This window comes from Archocentrus centrarchus, chromosome 13 (genome assembly GCF_007364275.1).
Source record: "Archocentrus centrarchus isolate MPI-CPG fArcCen1 chromosome 13, fArcCen1, whole genome shotgun sequence".
Classification (NCBI taxonomy): Eukaryota; Metazoa; Chordata; class Actinopteri; order Cichliformes; family Cichlidae; genus Archocentrus; species Archocentrus centrarchus.
The window spans coordinates 33,390,319-33,413,159 of NC_044358.1; the positions used below are offsets into that span (position 1 = coordinate 33,390,319).

Sequence of the window (22,841 nt, forward strand, 5' to 3'; positions counted from 1 at the left end):
AGTGCAGACGAGAGCAGGTTGGGCGACGGAGTAGGGAGCTGCCCGCTGGCATCGCCCGAGAGTGTTTGTAGTTCTTTCTGTGAACCTCCTCAATGTTTTGTTATTGTAATGGCCACCGAAATAGACTTCAAATCCCAGACAGGTACAGGTAATGGATTTTTAACCCTTACAACGAGTATGAGCCAAATATTATTAGCGGTATTAGTCGATAAAATGTGATTCCCTTTAAGAAAACACATAAGAAGAAACTGCCTTGACGTTTATGTATATATGCGTTTACAATTAAAATGACAGCAAATCACAAGGTAGCTAGATATCAGGAGCACGAAATTAACGGTTGTCATGACGGTCAAGATAGGAAACTGTGCTAACCACTGTAGCAGTCCACTTCCAGTACCGGTATAAAGCTTTTACAAATAGAGGAACAAATAATAAAAAAAAAAGAACAGATGTGATACACCTTTGCTCTCTCGTGAATAAAGCACGAGGCTGTCGTGAAAGTGGCCAAAAACACTTTTGGAATGAGAGTAACTTGTAAGTTTTACGGACGCACAGGCAAACACGGAAACGGGAGACAGCAATTTATTTCGTCCCACATCTGAACTCTTTGGTCAACGCTCATTGGACCAATGGGCGCACAGGAGGCGGGGTCTGCGGCAAACGAAGAAGCAGTGAGCTGCGGAGGAGAGCACCAGAGAGAGACCGCACTTATTCATCCTTCTTCCATCCCAGCTGTACGCCCTTTATCGGTAAGAATTCATGCAATAATATGCAGATGGTTCAGTCACAGCGCCTGTGCTGATTAATTTGACCAATTTTAAGATAAGAGAACCGTAAGTGCTCAGCGTTTTGCACGGTAACATGAGAATATAATATTTGAGTGTTTCCACTGGAATTACTGTTTATTAAGGTGTCAGGAATGTGTAGGTGTAATAGGGTATTTTATGGAATAGTGTAAAAGGATTATGACTGCTGTGATCAACATGTGTGGGCTTTTAATGGGGGGGGGCGGGTGGAGACGCACATTGGAGCCAAAACATATTTTTTCCAAGCCCACACTGATTAAAGCCGTTACCCGTGTGTCCACTACCCTGGGCTATTTAATTGTCATCGGTGGTGCATAGTTACATTGTTGTTATTGTTCTTGCTGTTTTTTTTTTTTTGTTTTTTTGTTTTGTTTTTTTTTAACTAAAATCATGTTTAGTCGGTGTGATGTGGTTCTTGTCCTTGAAATATAGGCAAAGGCGCATTGAGTGATTGTGTGTGAAATAACGAGGCAGATTGTAGTAGCCCGGTCCTGCCTTATCCCCACCCCACACTAACACATACACACCACTTGTTATTCCTTAATGCAGATCTCTGTATGTGTGTGTGTGTGTTAGTGTGTGTTTGGCCATGGTGGTGTTGATGGCTATAGATTCAGGTGGTATAGCACAAAAATAGCAAAGTTATACATATAGTGTGTTTGATTTATATATTAAATAACATTCCACCTCATGTTAAATCTATGTGTGGGCAAAAGAATAAAAGAAAAAATCAGGTCAAACATGCCACTGAAATATGGAAATAGTCTACATATACTGACTTATTGCAGTATTAGTAGATTACACCAAAAACATCTTTCATTTTTTACATCATATCTCCTTTTTTATGTGAGTCTAAAGCAAAGTCACAAAAATTATTTCAATTTTCCTCTTTCTCATTCTCTCATTCCACCTCTCATCTGTTTATCTCTGCCACTAAGACAGTGACCTTTCTAAATCCTCATTTAGGAAAACAGGAAAACAGAGTATCCTTTTAGGTCATAATCTCAGTGTATTAATCCCATATGCATCCGAATCACCGGTTAATCCCCACTGATAGCCTGCTGTTTGCCCCCCCCCCGTGCCCGCCTACAGTGTGAGTGCTTGCATGTGTGTATGTGTGTGTGTTTTCTGTCTTTTCCCACAGAGCACTGCATTAATTGCATTTCAATAATTAAATGTCTTTCAAATCGTCCTAGCGAAACAAAATGGGGGGGGGCTGGGTTTGAAGGCACTGCACGCCGAGCTGTGATTGTGTGAGAGACTGCTAACAACCTTACAAATCTATATGTGCGCAGGGCTGCTGACGTGTTTCTGTCAGCCACATGTTCAGCTGTGAGAATAAGGAGGATACTATGTGTATTCCCAAGCCGGGACCAAGCCTGTTTTGTGCTGCTGTGTGAACTAAGAGAAGGAGTTTAACCTCTGCATTCTGCAATACATGTTTCCGCCCCACAGTTACTGAGCATGAATGCATTTGTGCAGCATTTTTTTTTTTCTCCTTCATTTTCTGCGTAAAATAAACTCACACACCGAAGCACGCTACCTGCACACATTCAAGCCGCAGGTTTGTCTCCGGTGCGCTCTGCCGCAGCGAAGACACAGGAGATTGGTTTATATTTGGACAGATCTGAGGACGAGGGAGCAGAGGAATTTCAAGAGAAAGAGGTCAGGTGGGAGAAGAAATCAAAACAGCAGTAGCAAAGTTGCCAGTAGCTGATATCCCTAATTAAATGCATCCTTGTTGGGAAAACATTGAAAACTTGGAGTATATGATCACCTAAAGCCACCTAAAATACCGAGGTATGCTTTTAACATTATTTTACAACTGCATATATTTATTTGCGAGTGTGAGTATTACATGCAAATGAGCTAGTAACAGATCTGTGCAAGGAGGAAAATAAAATAGAGACAGTCATTTGATAACACAATCTATATGCAAAACACACATACTACATACACAGTAGACTGCTCCCTTTGCACTACTGGCTGTTCAGCAGATTCTAAGTTAATGCACAGGACACAGGTCCTCACCTGGGGTGGATGCGCCAGTGCTTTTCCTCCTGTGACGTATCTCCTCTGAAAAAAGATTTCAACCCATATTTTCCCTATGCCCAGCTTTTACAGTCAGGAGCCTCAAACACAAAATCAATTTGAATTCTTCTCTGAATTTTTACACCTGCATGCAAATAAATAATCAGAATTTCAGACACCTTCATTATCACTCTGCCATCTTTCTCCCCTCTGTACCCCAGCCTCGTCACCACTTCTTATGCAGGATCACCTGCCTGGTTTCCTTTTCTTATCTCTGATACCCAGCCTCCTCAAACACCCCAGATATATGTGTAGACACAGTTAAGTCCATAAGTGTTTGGACAGTCATGTAATTTTTGTAATTTTGCCTCTGTACACCACCACAGTTGATTTTAAATCAATCAGCTTTTATTCAAGCAGTTTAAAAGAAATTGTTGCATTAAATATGGTGGAATTACAGCCATTTTTATACATAGTCCCCCCATTTTTAGAGATTCCAAAATAATTGGACAACTAACATCATTTTAAAGATCAAGATTGTTTTGAGTACTTCTGTCAAAGTCTAATCTGACCTTGTAACGTGTTTGTGACTTGGTCAGATGTTGTGAAGTTGTTTTTAACCATGGAAATCACTCTGACTTTAGATGTCTTCTGTGGCCTTTCAGGCATTTTGGTGTTGCTGAGCTGCTCAGTGCATTTATTCTTTTTAAAAATGAACCAGATTATTGATTTAGTCCCTCCTTAAGTTTCTGGTTTATTTTGGTTTTTCAGCCTAGTGATGAACTCCTTCATAAACATGTAATGCAGTATTTTGTTGAACCCCTTGAATTAAAGCTGAAAGTCTGCATTTCAGTAACATCTTGAATATTTGGTGTAAAATGCACCGTGGCAGTCTGCAGAGGCAAAAACTGCAAAAAGAAAAATGTGTCATTGTCCAAACACTTATGAACCTGACTGTACATGTACACTTCCCCCACAGGACTAGTTCATAGTGCCCTTTTCTGTGCTCAAGTGTCTCCCTGGTCTTTAGCCCATTTGAAAGAGCCTCCAGTCTTTTCACTTTTACCGCTGACCCCAAATAAAGGCCGATCCTATTACAACTCAAACCTTCTAAATGTGCTCCCACAGCACCAGAGCAGTTTTTGTGTGTGTGTGTGTGTGTGTGTGTGTGTGTGTGTGTGTGTGTGTGTGTGTGTGTGGTGCTTTTCTTGGGGTGGGGGTGGGGGTGTGTTTGTTTTTTTGAATATGGAGGAAGAAAAAGAGACACTGTTTAGTGTGCCAGGGCAGAGTGTGGGGAGCAGTCAACCATCTTGCCATGCTGTGCAGGGGGTTGTGAGATATGACTGACTCAGAGTCAAAGCTGGTAAGCTACCTCCATGCAGCTCCTCAGTACACCTCCCACCACCACATATTTGTCTGTCTGCCTGTCTTTATTTGTGTCTTCTCCTCTTTTGCTAATTTTCTACCAAATAGCTTCCTTAACTGCCTTCATACCCTTCTGTCTGTGTGTGTGTGCCTCTCCCTCCGGGTGTCTCTGTTAGCAGGGATTAATAAAGAGTTGTTAACCTCTGTTTGCCCTCTGTGGAGTGTGCAGCCAGCATCTTGGGACTACAGGCAGTTTCAGTAGCACACTATGTCATTACTAACAAGGCACTGGATAAGCTAATGTTCTGATATTAGCTGTGCACAGGCTACATCCATTCACATGGCAAATAAAACTACCATGGGAATGGATGTAAACTGCAGGGCCAGAATTAGAGTGGTGCTTAACCAAACTTAAGCATAAGTAGGTGCAATTAGCTTTGTTTAACAGTTACTAAATAACAGTGACTAATGAAGTATTGCTACAGCGCTGACTATTCTGTCAGCATTTCGGCTTGCACTTGAAATCCAGATAACCCATCCTGCGCTAATAATAATGCTATAAAAGCAGCAGACAGATTTAGGTAATCAGTCCTGAGCCTGTGGAATCAAACACAGTCTCTCTCTCCTCCGTAGCCTCGTGTCTTACAGCACAAATCTTATGTTCCCTTCTTAGTTACAGAAAATACAACAATCTGTAACACATTTCACACTCCATTATGATTTCATATGCTTGAGGAAACTTAATTCATTAAATTGGCCCCTTTCCAAATTAAAAGCTGTAAATTAGTTAATCCCAAAGTTGTCAGAGAGACAATTCCTTCAATTTCAGTCCTGGTGTTGTTCATGCTAGTTCACTGTCATACTAGCATGGCTCTGGCACATATGAATAGAATAATGTAACAGCCAAGCTTTATATCACATGCTAAAATGTTGCTGGGGAAAGGTTGAGTGTAAGAGAGCCTATACTCCCAGTCTGCAGATACATAGATGTCCTAGTTTGCTGTTGTTTTTATCTTTGGGCATGTTTGGTGATGACACCCATGTTACATTTATTGTAAAATTAATTAGTAAAGTAAATCTAATCAGGAATTACTCCAAAGGTAGATGATTAAACAGTTTCTCACAACTGTTTGTGTGCTGATAAATTCTATTTTCATATTCATGGATATTTTAATGCTCTTATCTTTTTTTGGTAAAATAATTCTTATGTCAGTGTGCACTATACTGCCAAAAGTATTCGCTCACCCATCCTTTGAGGTAGCAGTGGCAAACTGCTTTTTAATATGTAAAACCACTGTCAAAATGATGGCATTCATTGGCGCTGGGTTGGCTCGGTGGCTTTAGGCATGTCTTTAGCCATTTAGCTTCAGTTAGCTGCCTGGTTGCATGGAAGTAGGGGGCGTGAGCAGACCAGACAGCTTGATGGATGAACTGGATTAAATTAATTGTTTGCTGTAATGGAAGTCTCTTCCCTCGCCACAGGAGTTTAGTGCTTCTTTTCTCGTTGACTGCAGTGGGTTCCACCTGCAGTGGGCTTTACTGCAGCCTCCCTGAGCAAATATTTCCTTGTCCTTGGGATTCTCCCCCTGAGTGGGTGAGCAATAGGTAAAAGACAGGTACTTATTAATCTGGCAAAGGAGAAGCACTCGCAGAGACACGAGTAATTTAAGATTGATGATGCACATTTTATGTAAGTTTAATCATTTTTAGTGTGGGCATGCATGCATCTTTTTGCATCCGACTCATTTCAAGTCCATGTAAACAGCAGCTTCGATGGCGCCTCTAAGGAAAAGTTGAAATTCATGAATGATAATCAGACTCCATTATCGCCGTACTGCAAAGGCCTTTTAGAAGTTAAACACATTCATGGTGAAATCACGGCAGATTGCCCTGCCATTTTAAACAGATCATCCATTGCAGAAATTCAAGGTTTTTCTGGGCCGCAGATGATCATAGACATCATTCTCTGCAGTTTATTCTCAGAGGAATAGGCCTTGATGAAATGGGCTGTTGGCATTTTCACAGAATTTGTCAAAGCTTCAGCAGCTTGGAAGTGTACTTAGAGTCAAAGCGAACTAGAGTGCAGAGATTTGAAGCGTGTCTAAGCAGGAGATGCAGTTGGGGGACTTTGCTTTAGCTCCTCACTGCCAGAGAAAAGCAAAACAGCAGAAGTTTGCCTTGTTTTTGCAAAATAACCAGCTGCAGTCGGTGTGTGCATGTGTGTGTTTTTGTACCAAACAGTTTTAGAGAGTGCGCCAAGTGACAGAACTGGAACTGGTGTGCAGAGTTCTTGCAAAGAGACGAGGTTAGTGGAGACAGAAATTGCTGAGTAGATTCATAAAAAGTTTATCTGCATATATAGAAGGAGAAAGATGAGGTTAAAAAAAATCTTAGAGCTTGTCTCCCTGGAAAAGTGAAAACTGTCTATCACTTGCAGTTGCCGTAGAAACCTTGTCTTGGAATTACACGCGGAAACGTAAAGTGTGTGCACGTATGTGTGTATCAGTGTGGATTTGAACCACGAGTGAGGATGTTCACGTTTAATAAATTCCTCTGAGCTCCGAAGCATGCTGCCTTAAGGTGTTGGGTTTAAATGGCAGTAAGGATTAGCCTCCGTGCTGTGATTTTTTTGGGGGTGACGTCATGTTTTAATTGTGGAAATGTCAACTGCCGATCTGTTTTGAGAATCAAGATTACACGGAGAGAATAAAGGCTGCTTTTAAAGGCCAGTGAGTTTAATTGCATGGAATTCATTAAGTTATCAGGATTAAAGTCTTGCAGCTTAAACCGTAAGAGATTTTCTGACATATTAGGTTCTTTTAGTCACGAGAGGACATTTTGTAGCTGGGTGTTGCCTTTCCTGGATTACCTGGATGGCATGCTGGGAAACCCACTTGAGAAGATCAGAGCCAAAGTTGGTCTCATAGTCACCAGTGGTTTAAAATGGAAGAGTGTGGGATCCTCAGCCGAAAAGGTCAGAATGGTGTCGATGTTACAAGTAAAAGCCAGCCACCCATGGTGTCATTATCCACTCACACATGCACACTTGTACGCAGACACACAGAGGTGCGCGCATGATTGTACTCCACACTACTTTCCCTGACTTTGCTGCATGGCTGGATCTTTCCTTGCAGAAAACAGGGCTGACTGTCTCAGAAAAGTTCAGCTCCCACAGCTCAGAAGGTCAGGAACATTACCTCCATTTACATCTGTGCCAGCCCCCCCCCCGCCTTTCCCTCAGCCCCTCATTCTCTCTCTGGACCTCTCTCCTCTCTGCAGTGACAAGTGAGAACAGGTGGGCGCATGTGACGAACAGTATAATTAATGAAACGCATCAGCGTTGAGCCTTCAAGGTGTCATTTAATTTTTTTTCTGTTTAAGTCTGAGTTTGTGGTTGCACATCAACGCTGTACCCGCATTTTATATACTGCCAACATGATGCATTTATTTCCTTCATATTTTTTTTTTTCATATTTCAGAGTATATTGGTGCTTCACACTTGCTGAACATAGTGAATGAATACATTAAAGGATAATGGTGGAGTTACTGTCAACAAATCCAATGAAAACACAAAAAACGAGTGTGTCGGTGTGTGTTTCAGCCCAGAGCACATTTATTTGGGCTGAAAATGTAAAATAAAATAAATAAATGAAACAAACTACTCCCTCCAAAGTCATATTTTTTCAAAGTCATTTTTAAAACCTGCTGGGCAGTTTTGCATTTAGCAAATGTTGCTCAAATATGACTAAATTGTGATTTTTGGCTGGGGACTATTTTCAGTTGTGGATTAATACATATTTCTTGCTCTTGGGTGTATTCCCAGCAGGGCGACAGTACATGTGCTATTGAGACAAAATGAGTAAACAGCAGTGTCCATGTTCATTGTAGTGAAGGAGCATGTTACTCAGTATGACTGTGTGGTTCACTGATGGGTTTTTAATAGGTTTGGGAGCACTGGGACGTTATAATGAGCTATATTAGACTTTGGTTACACAGGCAATGAACGGTCTCTTTTTAGGGTCAGCTGATGGTTAATTAATTGATTCTCAGTTGGCAACTATAGCTTTTGATCAAGGCAAATATGATCAAGGCAATCTGATTGTATACTAAAACTGCAAATAGGTACATCTCATAAATATGTACTTTAATTCATCAACAAGGTGCTGGAAACATTCCTCAGAGATTTTGGTCCACATTGGTATGATAGCATCACACAGTTCCTGCAGATCCATGATGTGAATCTCTCGTTCCACCACATCCCAAAGGTGCTCTGTTGGATTGAGATCTGGTGACTGTGGAGACCATTTGAGCAAAAAGAAGTCATTGTCATGTTCACCAACACCATTACACCACCACCACCAGTCTGAACCACTGATACAAGGCAAGATGGATCCATGCCTTCATGATGTTGATGCCAAAATTTGACTCTAACATTCTCTGTAAATCCTAGAGATGGTTGTGTGGAAAATCCCAGTAGATCAGCAGTATAGTGATTAGTATTTGGTAACATGGATAACAAAGTGCAAGCATTGTGGGCTTCAGGTGTGTGATTGTGCATGAAGGAAAATTGGAAAGTCAAATAAATTTCCGTCCGCTCACTCGGGCGGATGCAAATCCACCTGCAATGTCAGAATACAAGACGGCTTCTCAACTGTCACATGAGAAGTACGTGAGGTGGAAGTGACGTGTGGCGACGTGTTTTCTGCAACAGAATGAGAGTGACGGTACACTGTAAAATGCAAGCAGGCACGTTCTACTCTACTGGGTGTTACTTTAAGGTTAAGCCTAGCAATTTTTGTTATTTATTTATTTTCATTATTAATAAATGACATGAAAAGATCAAAAACAGATAATCAGCCTGTCTCTTGGTTCTTTCTGATTTTCCTTGTCTGTGATGCTCACTCCTTGATGCTGTAAATCTTTCATAAGAAATTGGTTATTATTTTTTTCCCTAAAGCAAAGAAAAATGAATTTTTGGTGAGCCACTTTTACCCGCAGATTACATTTGTGCCCTTGTATGTTTTCTCCACAGTGAAAACATTGATTGAGTAAAACTAAATAAATACATAAATGTGGGCCTGTGCCAGTACTAATAAAGAAACATCGCCCAGTGGGGAGCTGTGAGTCGGGGGTGTTTTTACTAGTTTTTGGATCACAGTGGAGGACTTTGGGCACACGGAGGATGCAGCAGATACAGTAAGTGCATATAACAGTGTAACGGGTTTGGAAAGAATGAGTCCCTCGCTGTGGGTTGGACTGGTTCATTTCAGGGAGGTAGATTGTTTGCCACATGCCAGAGCAGAGGAAAGAACAGGAGTGTGGGGCGCTAATTTTCTGGCTGCTGCCCGTTGTTAATGCTGTTGACACTCAGGTACATTGTCACCATAGACACCTGCTATCTCACACGTACAGCATTAGCCAGCAGATTCCATCCCTGCATGGGACTGCTAATTGAATCCTTTATACAACCTATAATAGTAACAGAACAGCAGTGAAGCAAACAGCCAAACAAATGCTCTCTATCTCGTGCTCTCTGTACTCGATAACTTCCTCCATGCTTGTGTGAATTATCGCTCACTCTCTTTTTCTGTTTGGCCAGCAGAAAACAATGTTGCTTGGCAACAAGAGTGCCACAGATATAGCACAGTGCGTGTGTGTGTGTGTGTGTGTGTGTGTGTGTATGTATATTCCCCATCAATTTGGGGATGTAAAAGAAGATGGAGAAATGGGAAAGAAAGAATAGAGGTGAGAGAAGAGTGGTGAGGACAGATACAGTATGGATGAGAGCAAGATGAAAAAGAAGGCCAGAACTGTGTTGGCATGGCAAGATGAGGGGAAGGATGGAGGATGGGGGAGGGCAGAGGCCTTTTCCAAGTCACTTACTCTCTACAGATGGAAAGAAAATGATCCATTCATATCGAAACCCTTCCAAAAGCACAGAGCTGAGCATATTTTAAAGGAAAGAGGCTGATTTTACTCAAGATGATAAGAATGGCCATAAAATATTTACAAGCTCATTTAGCAGATGTGCTCCGAATAGCAGTACTGACTGCAGTCAGCTTTACGGTTCTTTCTTTCTTTCTGTTTTATACTTTTTAACAGTATTTTTACATTTATAGGATCACTTCTGCTACGAAGTACAAATTATTACTGAAATAATTTAAATACACTAAGAATATATATATATATTTTTTTTTTTGTCAGTACACCTGCATATTGCAAATCCTGATACCTACTGTATATCTTAGGGTACAATACATTACTTCTGCATTAAGTCCTTCTTCCCCTTGTAGCTCATTTGGCCCATTTACATTTGATGTAAAGAAATTAGGCATAAAATTACTGTAGCAATTCCAGGAGACAGTCACTCAGACTATTTCTCTGGATGTTACAGTAACATCACAGTATAATACCTTTCTACAGTAAAGAAGTGCTTTTGTCAATTACAGTATACACACTGTGCTGGCAAATCTAGCTGACAGTACTTTACTGTAATTTAAGGGGGGAATTTGTCACAGTGAGTATATTCTTTTTCCCCTGTACAGTTAAAATTGACAGAATGATTGATTGACAGATGTTTTCCACCTCTCTCTGGTCCTTTTCATCATCCTACCTCCCTACTGTGTCTTTCATCTCTGTCTGTCTCTCCCCAAAATCCTCTTGTCCTTCATCTCCCACTCAATAATCTTTTCTACTTTTATCTCATCCTCTCTCTCCTGCCCCACCTTCTGCGTGATGCTGTCTCTACCTTTGTCTCTCTATCCCATCCACAATGCTCTTCTCTCTTCTTCTTGTCTCCAATCATTTTCTTTCTTCTCCATTTCTCCATCCTTCTTCTTTCCTTCTTTAGCTGTCATGTACATTGTATATAGTGTTATTATTATTAGTAGTATTAAGGTTAATATTGTTTGTTGATTTTATATATATTCTTTTCTTAATAGTGTGAATTATTATATCTTTATTTATATTTATAATAACTGCGGCTGCTGTTACACCCAAATTTCCCCTCTGTGGGACAATAAAGGCTGTTTCTTCTTCTTCTTCTTCTTCTTCTGTCCATCCCCCTTTAGCCCATTAATCCATCTTTCCTCCAAACATATTGTTCAACTTAATTTCCCCTCCTCTTCTTTGTCCTTCTTCCCTATGCCTTTTTATCCCACCCTTCTCTCAATCTTCATATTAATTTTCTCTTGTTTTTCTTTCAATCCACTGCACACCCGCCCTCTTTCACTCAGCTCTCTGTGGTCTGTGCTGCGATGTTGATCCTGGACGTTTTGTCCCCGCTCCTCCTCCTCTCCATCCTGTTGCCGGGCTACGGTTGTCATGCGGCGGACATTCCAGAGGACACTACATCAGAGTTCTCGGTCAGACTGTACCATAGGCTGCAGGCAGCAGGGGGTCAAGACAACATCATTTTCTCCCCGCTGAGTGTGGCTGTGGGCCTGGGCATGGTGGAGCTGGGAGCCAGGGGGGCTTCATTAGAGGAGATACGACAGGCTGTCGGATTCAGCCATCTGCTGCCAGGTGAGAGGCATGTTTCTAAGCACCTGTTCACAGATATCAAGGTCAGTAGTAAGTGAAGGGAGATGAGTCTTTGACAACAGAAATCAATGTGTATTTCTTTACAAGATGAATAGGATTAAATAAAAGGGCCCTCTGTTATACACATTTATACTCATGAAGGTTTGGATTTGTATATTTGTATACTGCCATAGTACAAATTTAATATATAAACAGAAGGAAGAAATTTTATTAATAGCCTGAATCTTTCTGAAAGAAAGATGGACTCGTACTTGCATAGTGCTTTTATACTCAATTTAAGCACTCAAAGCTCTTATTACAAGCCTCATTCACCCTTTCACACACACATTCAAACACACACTTTTTTCTATGCCTAAGCAGTTTTAACCTGACATTCACACACTTACACTCTGATGGATGCATCCGGGGCAACTTGGGGTTCAGTGTCTTTTGACACTGACTAGAGGAGCAGACTAGAGAAGCCAGGGATCAAACCACTGACCTTCCGACTGGTAGACAACCCATTCCACCACCTGAGCCTGAGGATGGGGAGGGGTTCACCAGAAAGACTGTGGTAGAAAATAGATGAACACTTTATGGAAGACATTTGTCTGTATAAAATAAGACATAATTTGGGTATTTAATCTTCTGTAGCACATAATATAATTAAAAGATTCAGAGAATCTGAAAAATCTGGACACAAGGTGATATTGAATGGCCATGAGATTTGAACCTTCAGGCAGCACTGCATTAAAAATAAATTAGATTCTGTAGTGGAAGTTACTGCAAGGGCACAGAACACTTCTGCAAACCACTGTCAGCAAGCGCAGTTTGTCACTGCATAGACAAATGCAAGTTCCGAGTCATGCAAAGAAAAAATACATGTAAATAAGATTCAAAAATGCGTCCACCTTCTTTGTGCCAAAGCTTATTTAATATGGACTGGTGCAAAGAAGGAGACTGTCCTGTGCTCTGCAAAATGAAAATTTTAAATTCTATGTTAACTATGTATGCGTCTAAAAGCAATTACATTTTCAAATCATCTTGTACAAGAGCACATGTGATGTACAGTACCCTGTACACACAGTGTAAATGTATGTGTCTCCCTTTGTTCTCCAGGGGTCGAGTTCTCTTTGCTCCAGAACCTGACAGCGGCTCTGTTGGATGATGATAGCCACTATGTGATCCGATTTGCCAACAGCCTGTTTTTGCAGGAAGGCGTCGCCTTTAATCCCGAGTTTCTGCATCTGATGAAGAAGTACTTCCGCGCTGATGTGGAAACAGTAGACTTTAGCGAATCGCCGGCCGTGGCTGAGCAGATCAACAAATGGGTGGAGAATCATACAGACAGTAAGTTACAGAGAGAGAAAGAAAGGGGGCGTGCTGTCAAAGACACAGAATGAATGCATACTGATAAATATACAGCTACCCTTTGTTAAAATTTGCCCAATTTTTAGTTTTTAGGAGTTTACCAGCAGTTACACACTATGGCCTCCGTGTAAGTCGCTAAACAGGAACACAGTATCATCTTATTAAAGTGTCTACATGATGCATGTTCCTTTTTCTACAGAGACCAAAAATCCAATTATGAGCTGCTGACGTGGAGCATTGTCAAAGCAGTTGTAGTACCTCAGTTTTTGTGTAATTGCATCCGCATACTAAAAAAAAAGAAAAAGTTCCACCTCAGGAGGGGCTCTCATAGGAAACCAAAGTAGATCTTAACACACTGTACAAATCACTCCCTCCAGGTAAAATCCAGGCACTGCTCTCAGCTGAGGACTTCAGCAGCGTGACCCGCCTGACTCTGGTGAACGCAGTGTACTTCAGAGGCTCCTGGAAAAACCAGTTCAGGCCGGAGAACACCAGGACCTTTTCCTTCAGCAGAGATGATGGCTCTGAAGTCCAGACACTCATGATGTACCAGCAGGGAGACTTCTACTATGGTAGGAAAGAGGTGTGTGTGTGTGTGTGTGTGTGCGTGCGTGCGTGCGTGCGCATGTGTATGCATTTGTAGATTTGGGCTCATTTGTAGATTTGGGCTCGTGGCACTTTCTCTGCAGCCCTCGATTTTCAGCTCATAGTTCTTGAGGTTATTTAAAATGTTAATCTTTGTTGTAAAATATTCATATGTCGACTGTCATTCCAAGAATAGGCTCCTGTTTGCGGCTCACTGAGCGCTGCACAAACACCGCTAGTGTGTCTTTTCAACTTAGTGCAAGGTTTTGAAAGCTAGTTTGTTCATGTCAGATATATCAATACTTAATTGTGACAGTCTGCTCTAAGCTGTGAATTACTATATTAGTTATAAAGGTAGCACAAACAGAAGTCAGTTTTTTTTTAAGTATGTTGAGTTCCATTTTTTTTTAGATTTATTAATTTACTGCCCAGCATGTGTCTATTTTTTTATTTTCTGCTGGGCTCTAAAGGATGTTTTATTAGTATCTCCTAATAACATTAAAGTCGCTGTAATCTGTCATTTTTGACCTCTTGTAAACTCTTTGTCATTACATTGTAACAAACAGCATGCACACTGCTTTGCATTGTGCATCTTTTGTGTCCAAGTTGTGATGTTTTGGTTTTTACCCCTCAGGATGACCTAGGATTTTCAAATTCACACCATAGATGCATCAACTAAAATCTCACATGACTTTGTTCTTATCATAAATGACAGTATTGTCATATGATGTTATGAGTTTAGCATTTCTTATTCCTGCTTCTTACTAAGCCTTTTGCTTTTGAATCGATATGGTGAATAAAGTCACTGAGACTCATATGCACACCATTGACATCTACTGAGACCTGTAATTATGTGTTCTAGAACTTGTACTCCTAGGGGATTTGTGCCACCTAAAGATTCTACTGCCAGGAGGCTGAGGGGTGGCAGTGGCGGCTGACAGTATTTTATTTACTAAAGTGCCACTGTCTGGGTTTATTTTCTCAATCTGTGCAATCTGAAAGGTCTTTAGTTTAGCTGTACTGTGTGTGGCAAATTTTGTTGTTTTGCTGGAAGATGCAAGACTATAAGGAGGCCTGCAGTTTGTCTGCTGTGCTGTTACATGTGGTGGACTTTGTTTCTTCTGCATCTCTTTTAGTCTTTTTTTATTTTTTGGTCTGCCGTACTGCCAAAGACACTTACATCACAGTCTTATGGCACTGCTACTAAAGTTGGTGCATTTCAGTTATTTTGGTGCCGTCTGCATGCGTGTAGCGAGAATGCTCGCGCACACCTACATTCACACATACTCACACACTCAGGATCAGGGAAATATGTATATGTGTGAACGGGTGTGTGCTTGTGTGTGGATTTGTGGATTTGAGAGCTGCAAAACAGGGACAGGTCCCTGGGGAAAAGGTTGCTTTTTGCGGCACAATCCACACAGTATAATTGTGCATTATGAAGCGAAATCATATTGGTTAAGTAAAATGTTTTTGGGAAGCCACAAACCGTTCTCTGCAACACGGTTGCTTCCCTGTGCTTCAGCAAATAATAGCCAGAATGCTCAGTTAATGAAGGGTGATCATTCTTTTTGTTGCAATTTTTCCCTTTTGAGCTGCTTCAAAAGAAGACGTGTGGGCAAAGAATGGGATCAAACTGGGAAAATTCTTTGTAGTCTCTTGTACACGGCCAACTTTGTGAACACAATAACTCAAGAACAAAGTGGCATATTCAGATTTAAGTATGCTGTTCAGTTATTTCTATATATTCTGTGTCTTCATAAAAAAAAAATTTTTTAAATAATTAGATACAAAAGTCTCGTAAAGATCCACCACAAGATGATGAAGATATCAAATTTGGGTGTAGGTGTAAGTAGATATCAGCTCTAATGGACGTTTGTATTTTGGCCTAAATAATCTCTGTATTTTGGTGTATTCTGCATATCATTTTTTTTTTTTACCCCTACAGTAGATTCTATAGTGGCTTACTTGGTTTAATTCCTACCTGCAGACACTCATGTTCGTGTTTGTGTTAAAAACAGAAGGCATTTCACTGAAAGACAAAGTCAAACACACTCGCCTTCCCTCCTTAATTGAATTTTTCTTGGGCTTTCAACGAGGCACTGTTAGTACTAGGCGACTACATACAGTGTAGTATGGATGTAATCCATTTTCACACCAAGTGTAACCAAAGCCTTTGAAGTAAAGCGTCAGTGGTTTTTAATTAAAGCATTGGGGGAAGCGACCACACACACTGTAATCAATACAGCCAATCAATGCGCTTCAGCATGCTTCCATTTGTAAATGTTCCTCCTCAGCAAACTTCACAAACACATTACAGGGGCCCACCAACGCATACAGTATAAGTGTGCAAGCTTTCACATCCATCCATCAATACCTCCAGATGTGTATGTTTTCTCACATTCAGGCGAGTTCAGTGATGGCTCGCAGGAAGCCGGCGGTGTATACCAGGTGTTGGAAATGCCCTATGAGGGGGAGGACATGTCCATGCTGATCGTTCTTCCTCGGCAGGAAGTACCTCTGGCCTCCCTGGAGCCCATCATTAAAGCGCCGCTGCTGGAGGAGTGGGCTAACAATGTCAAACGACAGAAGGTGGAAGTCTACCTACCGAGGTGAGACATTTATAAATCTACAAGTTCACCCATCACCTCTCACTTATATGTTGCACTATCTACTAGTCTTCCTCCACAGTGCAAACAAAGCAGAATAGAAACAAACACAGCTACACAAACACCGTGATTACAACACACTTTACCATATTTCACCAAAAGCACACATGGGAGTTTAGTGTGTGGCTACTTAATCTGTCGCCCTTTGGTCCTGTAGACAATTTACATTATAGTCCCCTTTCTGAATCCTACTGTGTCCTGCAATTTTGTGACTGTGATTAACTCAAATGTCGCCTGTTCAGGTTTAAAGTGGAGCAGAAGATTGATCTGAAGAACACTCTGCAGGAACTGGGAATAAATAACATCTTCACCAGCAATGCTGATCTTTCTGCCATGACAGGTGAGGCATAGAAATTAAGCTAAAAGGCTTCGGTATGTAAGATTTAATATTTGTCCTTCTTGGCAGCAGCAAAGTAGCCCTCAGTACTAAGGTAACCAAGGTAACTGGCACTGAGTGGGCAGGTCAGAGTTGTCACATCATCTGTTAAAAATAGATGCAGAGAGTGAGACAGGTAGATACACAGAGGCAAAGGAATGGAGACATAAAGATGCCAGAGTATGTGGACACACACACAAAACTAACATTTAACTAAAATGATAGCTATTTATCAGTTAACACATTTAAAACAGCCTTATGATGGCAGTTTCTTTCAGGGTTATCAGTCTAGCTCAAAACAGCTTGTTCTTATCAGGTGGAGTTAGTTATATATAGTGAAAGAGAGTAGGCAGTACTGGACTCTGGCACATCTTGCACTCGCTAAGATATCCTCAACCTAATTTGTACTCAGAGGACACACTCTGTTCCGACAGGCAGGAAGATAACCGGGCGGGGTTTAAAAAATGCCTTCAGTCATTTACTAAAGGATAGTTCCTGTACACTGTTTGCGACTTGATGTTGCCCATTTGTTTGGTTTGCAAACAAATTTGATCAATAACAGGATGCACTCTAGACCTCAGCATAGCTCCACATACAGTTTAGACTCTCACTCACATATTTGATATATATCTTATAAAGAACAGGCAATTCAATTCAATTCTATTTATATAGCGCCAAATCACAACACTGTAAACCCGGATAAGTTGAATCTACTTAAAATAACCAAGGTTGCCTTAAATTTTTTAAGTAATGAAACAGTTCATTTAACTCAGCCTATTAAGTAAGCACTACTCCATATCCAATTGAACTAAATTGTATGTTCTAATTGACCAAATTTATCTTTTATAGTTCATGAAAAAAATAAAATGTCTTTTGATCAATCAATTCCCCCTATCCTTTTCATGGTTGTGTGGGGGGCTGGTACATTAACATTTACAAATAACATTTGTCCATGGAACAATAAAAAAACTATACGAGAGAGCGTTGTGAACAAAAACACCTAAATGTCTTCTATTCCAAACAGCGAGAGGCCTGGGCCAAGCCGGAATTGAACCCAGACCTTCCAGATGGCATTCTACCTGTGAGGTAGCACTGCTAACCATCATGCCACCATGCAGCGGCGTATTAATCCAGTTTGTTAAAACTGGTATAAACTAGATTTTTAGCAGGTGCAAAACTTGATGATATTAAGTTGTTTGAACTCAAACACATGATTACAATAAGATAGACCATCAAAAAGTACAGTCTACTCAGGATTAACAAGTAATGTTCACATTCTGGGCAATTTTAAGTAATATGAACTCAATATTTTTAAGTGGAATCAAAATCTGGGTTTACAGTGAAGAAACAGTTGCAATTACAGAGAAAACCCAACAACCAAAACAACCCCCTATGAGCAAGCACTTGGTGACAGTGGGAAGGAAAAACTCCATTTTAACAGGAAAAAAACCTCTGGCAGAACCAGGCTCAAGAGGTAGTAGTCATCTGCCGCCTCCAGTTGGGGCTGAGGGGAAGGAGACAGGACAAAAGACATACTGTGGAAGAGAGCCAGAGATTAATAATAACTAATGATTACATGCATTGTGGGGTATAAACTGAGTGAAAAGAGATGAATGAAAAAGAAATACTCAGTGCATCATAAGAACCTCCCAACAGCCTAAACCTATTGCAGCATAACTAAGGAATGGTTCAAGACCACCTGATCCAACTTTAACTTTGATCAAAAAGGAAAGTTTTACTCCAAACTGAGAGTTTCAGAAAGTTGAAGGCTCTGCCTCCCATTCTACTCTTAAGTATCCTAGGAACCATAAGTAAGCCAGCAGTCTGAGAGCAAAGTGCTCTTTTGGGGTGATATGGTACTATGAGGTCTTTAAGATAAGGTGGGGCCTGATTATTCAAGGAATAAGAAGAAGCATTTTTAGTTCAGTTATGGATTTAAGAGGGAGCCACTGAAGATAAGCTAATATGGGAGAAATATGCTCTCTCTTTTCTTTCTTTCGCTGCAGCATTTTGGACCAGCTGAAGGCTTTTCAGGGAACTTTTGGGACTGCCTGATAGTAATAAATTACAATAGTCTAGCCTAGAAGTAATAAATGCATGCATTAGCTTTAGCATCACACTGAGACAAAATGTTCCTAATTTTAGAAATATTGCACAAATGTAAGAAAGCAGTCCTACATATTTGTTTAATATGTGCATTGAAGGAAATATCCGGGTCAAAAATGACTCCAAGATTTCTCACAGTGTTACTGGAGGCCGTGGTAATGCCATCCAAAGTATTTGGTTAGACACCATGTTTCTAAGATTTGTGGGGCCAAGTACAATAACTTCAGTTTTATCTGAATTTAGAAGCAGGACATTCCTGCAGTTTAATTAGTTGGTGTGTCATTTGGCTTCATGGATAGATAAAGCTGGGTATCATCTGCATAACAGTGAAAATGTAGTGCTTTCTAACAATACTGCCTAAGGGAAGCATAGATAGTGTAAATAGAATTGGTCCTAGCACAGAACCCTGTGGGACTCCATAATTAACCTTAGTATGCGAAGAAGACTCCCACTTTACATGAACAAATTGGGGTCTATTAGATAGATACGATTCAGACCACTGCAGCACAGTACCTTTAATACCTATGGCATGCTCTAATCTCTGTAATAATATATTATGGTCAACAGTATTAAATGCTGCACTGGGGTCTAGCAGGACAAGCACGGAGATGAGTCCACTGTCAGAGGCCATAAGCAGATCATTTGTAACCTTCACTAATGCTGTTTCTGTACTGTGATGAATTCTGAAACCTGACTGAAACTCTTCAAATAAACCGTTCCTCTGCAGATGATCAGTTAGCTGTTTTACAACTACTCTTTCAAGAAATTTTGAGATAAAAGGAAGGTTGGAGACTGGCCTATAATTAGCTAAGACAGCTGGGTCAAGTGATGGGTCAATGAGCTGCGTGTTTTTTCTTGGTTCATTGTCCAGATGGTGAGGACCTGTACATCGGGAAAGCAGTGCAGAAGGCCTACCTGGAGGTGACAGAGGAGGGGGCAGAGGGGGCCGTTGGGTCAGGTATATTTTTGTGTTTTATCATATACATTACGAACTATGTAGCTTTTTGTTGTGCACCATCAGCAAATAATGATGACCATTTTGATTTCCCCTTTTTTCCCATCTCTTAGGAATGATTGCCCTGACTAGGACTCTGGTGCTGTACCCACAGGTCATGGCTGATCACCCATTCTTCTTCGTCATTAGAAACAGAAGAACAGGTTTGTAAAAAATAAGAGTATTTTCAGGCCTGTGTGTCTGTGTAGTATATGTGCTTTAACCTGACATCCTATCCTTTTTTTTTGCCCCCAGGGTCCATCCTCTTCATGGGCAGAGTCATGACCCCCGAGGTCATCGAGCCCAACGACCACGACTTTGACTCCATGTAACTGTGACATGAGGTCGCACAGTCTCGGCCAGTCAGATCTTGACGTCATAAATGCTACCTATCCCATGTCACCATCTTCAGCTGTGTTTTATACTCTTTATGAAAAAAAGAAATATATAAGCTGAATATTATATGATATATATTGAAACATGACATTTGACACATTATGTGTTTGTTTTTTTTATACCGGAAGCTTTAAATTCTTGGATAGAGACATGCAGAAAGAGGAAGCTGTAAATATTCTCTAGCAAAGGAAGGTTTGCAGGTCTGTGGGCTGGAAATACACATGGGATGTAATTCGTGCACAACCCCTTTAAGTTTAGCAGCTTCATACTCACCTGCACCCACACACACACACACACACACACACACATACACATAAAATGCACAAAACTCTTCCTCTTTAAAAATATTTACTTTAATTACATCTCTGTACATTTGGCATTGTGTTCTATATACATATATATGCTCAGTATTTATTGCAGAATAAACATGTGCAAACACTTTGTCCTTATACGATAAATCTTAGTAATATTATCTGTTTGACAGTATTGAGACATTTTTACACTGTAGGCACATGGCTAAACTGCTAATGAACTAATATGCCTTATCACATCTGAGTGGTTGATTAAGCCCCAGCTGGGCATCTTAAAGGTGAGCAAAGGGGACTGCTTCACTAAAGCAGCTGCTATAGAGAGTGACTGGAGCATGCAGGTGCGCTGAATAAGATCTGCTGCACTGCTTTGGATGTACATACAGGGAGAAACAGTAACACCAGCTGTATTGAGTACTTTATTCAATAAAAACATGAATGTGTTCCCATTAAATATGTACAACTTTCTTTGTGTTTAGAGGTTGTTGTTTTTTTTTTCCTTTTTTAAAGTTAAAGGCATTTTTAATTCAAGGACACTGCAGCTTATGCAGACTGTAAACAACAGGACTTTCCCTAATTCTAAAGCTGCATAACCACTAACACATCAATCCAGCTCCTGCTGACTCTTTAAAGAAAGGATCTGGTGTGAATAATAAACATGCAATGCTTTTGTTATTAAAGCCTTTCGGAGCTTAGCCAGACATTGTCCTGCCAAGGCACCTTGGAATAGTTTCAAGCCTGCATCACATAGCTCCTCGACACATATACACGCAGATCATGTAGCTGGTCAAGGCAAAGATGAACTGCATACAAGGGAGTGAGACCTGCACCGTGATACTGTTGCTGCTGATAATGATGAATATCAGTTACTCAGGAAACCGTACTGAAAAAAATTAAGTCATTATTTTGACATTATGGTTATGAAACCATTCTAGTTCAGTGCATCTGAAGGCAAGGCTGCAGTAGCTTCAACTGGTGAGTTTAATGTGCTCAACAGTGGCAGCAAGCTATTAATTATCCTTATTACCTCCACCAAGGATGTTGTGTTTTTGGTGGCATTTGTGTGTGTGTGTGTGTGTGTGTGTGTGTGTGTGTGTGTGTGTGTGTGTGTGTGTGTGTGTGTGTGTGTGTGTGTGTGTGTGTGTGTCTGTCATTCTGTCTGTAAAACTTGAAAAGTTTTGGAAGAATTCTGATCAAACTTTGTAGGGGTGTAGAGTGGAGTCATGTTAACGAACCATTAAAATTTGGCTTACATGCACCGAGGTCTTCAAGGTCAACCTAATGATTTATTGGTCACAAATTGACAAAAAAAGCTTAGAAACCATGATTCTTACAAGTGTGGTGTGTATTGCCAGCATATATAAAGTACCTTATAGAAATTTAAATGATGTCAAATTTGACCTCTGAAGGTCAATAAATTGCTCTGAGGGTCAAAGTGATAAACTGTGTTCCTTACTGCCATTGTTTGTAGGCATATAAGGAATGATATATGGGGATTCTAAATATCACATTACTTTGGACCTCTGACCTCTTCTTCAGGTCAAACTTTGAAAAAAAAAAAAATCTTTAAAACTGCTTAAAATTCTGCTGTCTTTGTATTGGCAACATTTATGAAATGATATTGTATTTGGGGATTCTAAATATCACATTATAGTTTGCATCCAAATATCTGGTCACATTTGACCTCTGACCTCACTTATACATTTCAGATCTGCCTTTCTTTCAAGTTGACCCCAAAATGCATTCTATCTTTAAAGAAACTGTTGTCAAGAGAAAGTGAATGAGCTGCCTGTTACTGTGTGGCCACATAGGCAAACACAGATGCTCCTGTGGCAAAAGAAACAAAAGAAAACAGTTTCTGTGATGTGGCCATCACACAAAAAGAACAAAACAAGTGAAATTTAAAAGAAAAAAGTGATCAGATGATGAGTCTCATATTGACCAACAGAAGCACTAAATCAGCTAACAATAATTCAGAGTTCTATGCAAAGTTACAAGAACTCATTTCCATCCTCCTGAGCAGTTCCAGAGGTTTTCACTTACCTCTAAGAAGCGATTTACAATGTTAAATATTAAACTCAACAAGCTATATTATGGAGGAACAGTCCAGGGTTTAAACAGCTATTCATAATCTAAATTATAAAACAATAAATAATAAATAAATAATAAAAACATGAATGTGAAAACATGAAACATGAAATAATCGTTTTTGAAAAGCCTTTGTTTTAGTTGTCACAATCCATTTGAAAGTTGGAATAGCCGCTCTGAGAGCGCGCTGCGCGACACTGATGCGCACTCTGCTCTAGTTTCTAA

At 40.4% G+C, this 22,841-nt stretch overlaps 1 protein-coding gene across 2 annotated transcripts; it reads left to right on the forward strand.

Annotated features, from left to right (window-relative positions):
• The first annotated feature begins 328 nt into the window (after positions 1–328).
• Positions 329–20,982, forward strand: serpini1 (serpin peptidase inhibitor, clade I (neuroserpin), member 1). 2 transcript variants are annotated; one of them, XM_030744540.1, is made up of 9 exons: positions 329–749; positions 11,438–11,726; positions 12,843–13,073; positions 13,472–13,666; positions 16,087–16,291; positions 16,591–16,688; positions 19,702–19,788; positions 19,899–19,988; positions 20,080–20,982. In XM_030744540.1, the coding sequence occupies exons 1-9, from the start codon at positions 630–632 to the stop codon at positions 20,154–20,156; spliced, it is 1,392 nt and encodes a 463-aa protein (XP_030600400.1). In that variant the 5' UTR covers positions 329–629; the 3' UTR covers positions 20,157–20,982. The 2 variants fall into 2 exon arrangements, with proteins under 2 accessions (XP_030600400.1, XP_030600401.1); XM_030744541.1 differs by having other exon boundaries at positions 682–749; positions 11,273–11,726.
• The last annotated feature ends 1,859 nt before the right edge of the window (positions 20,983–22,841 follow it).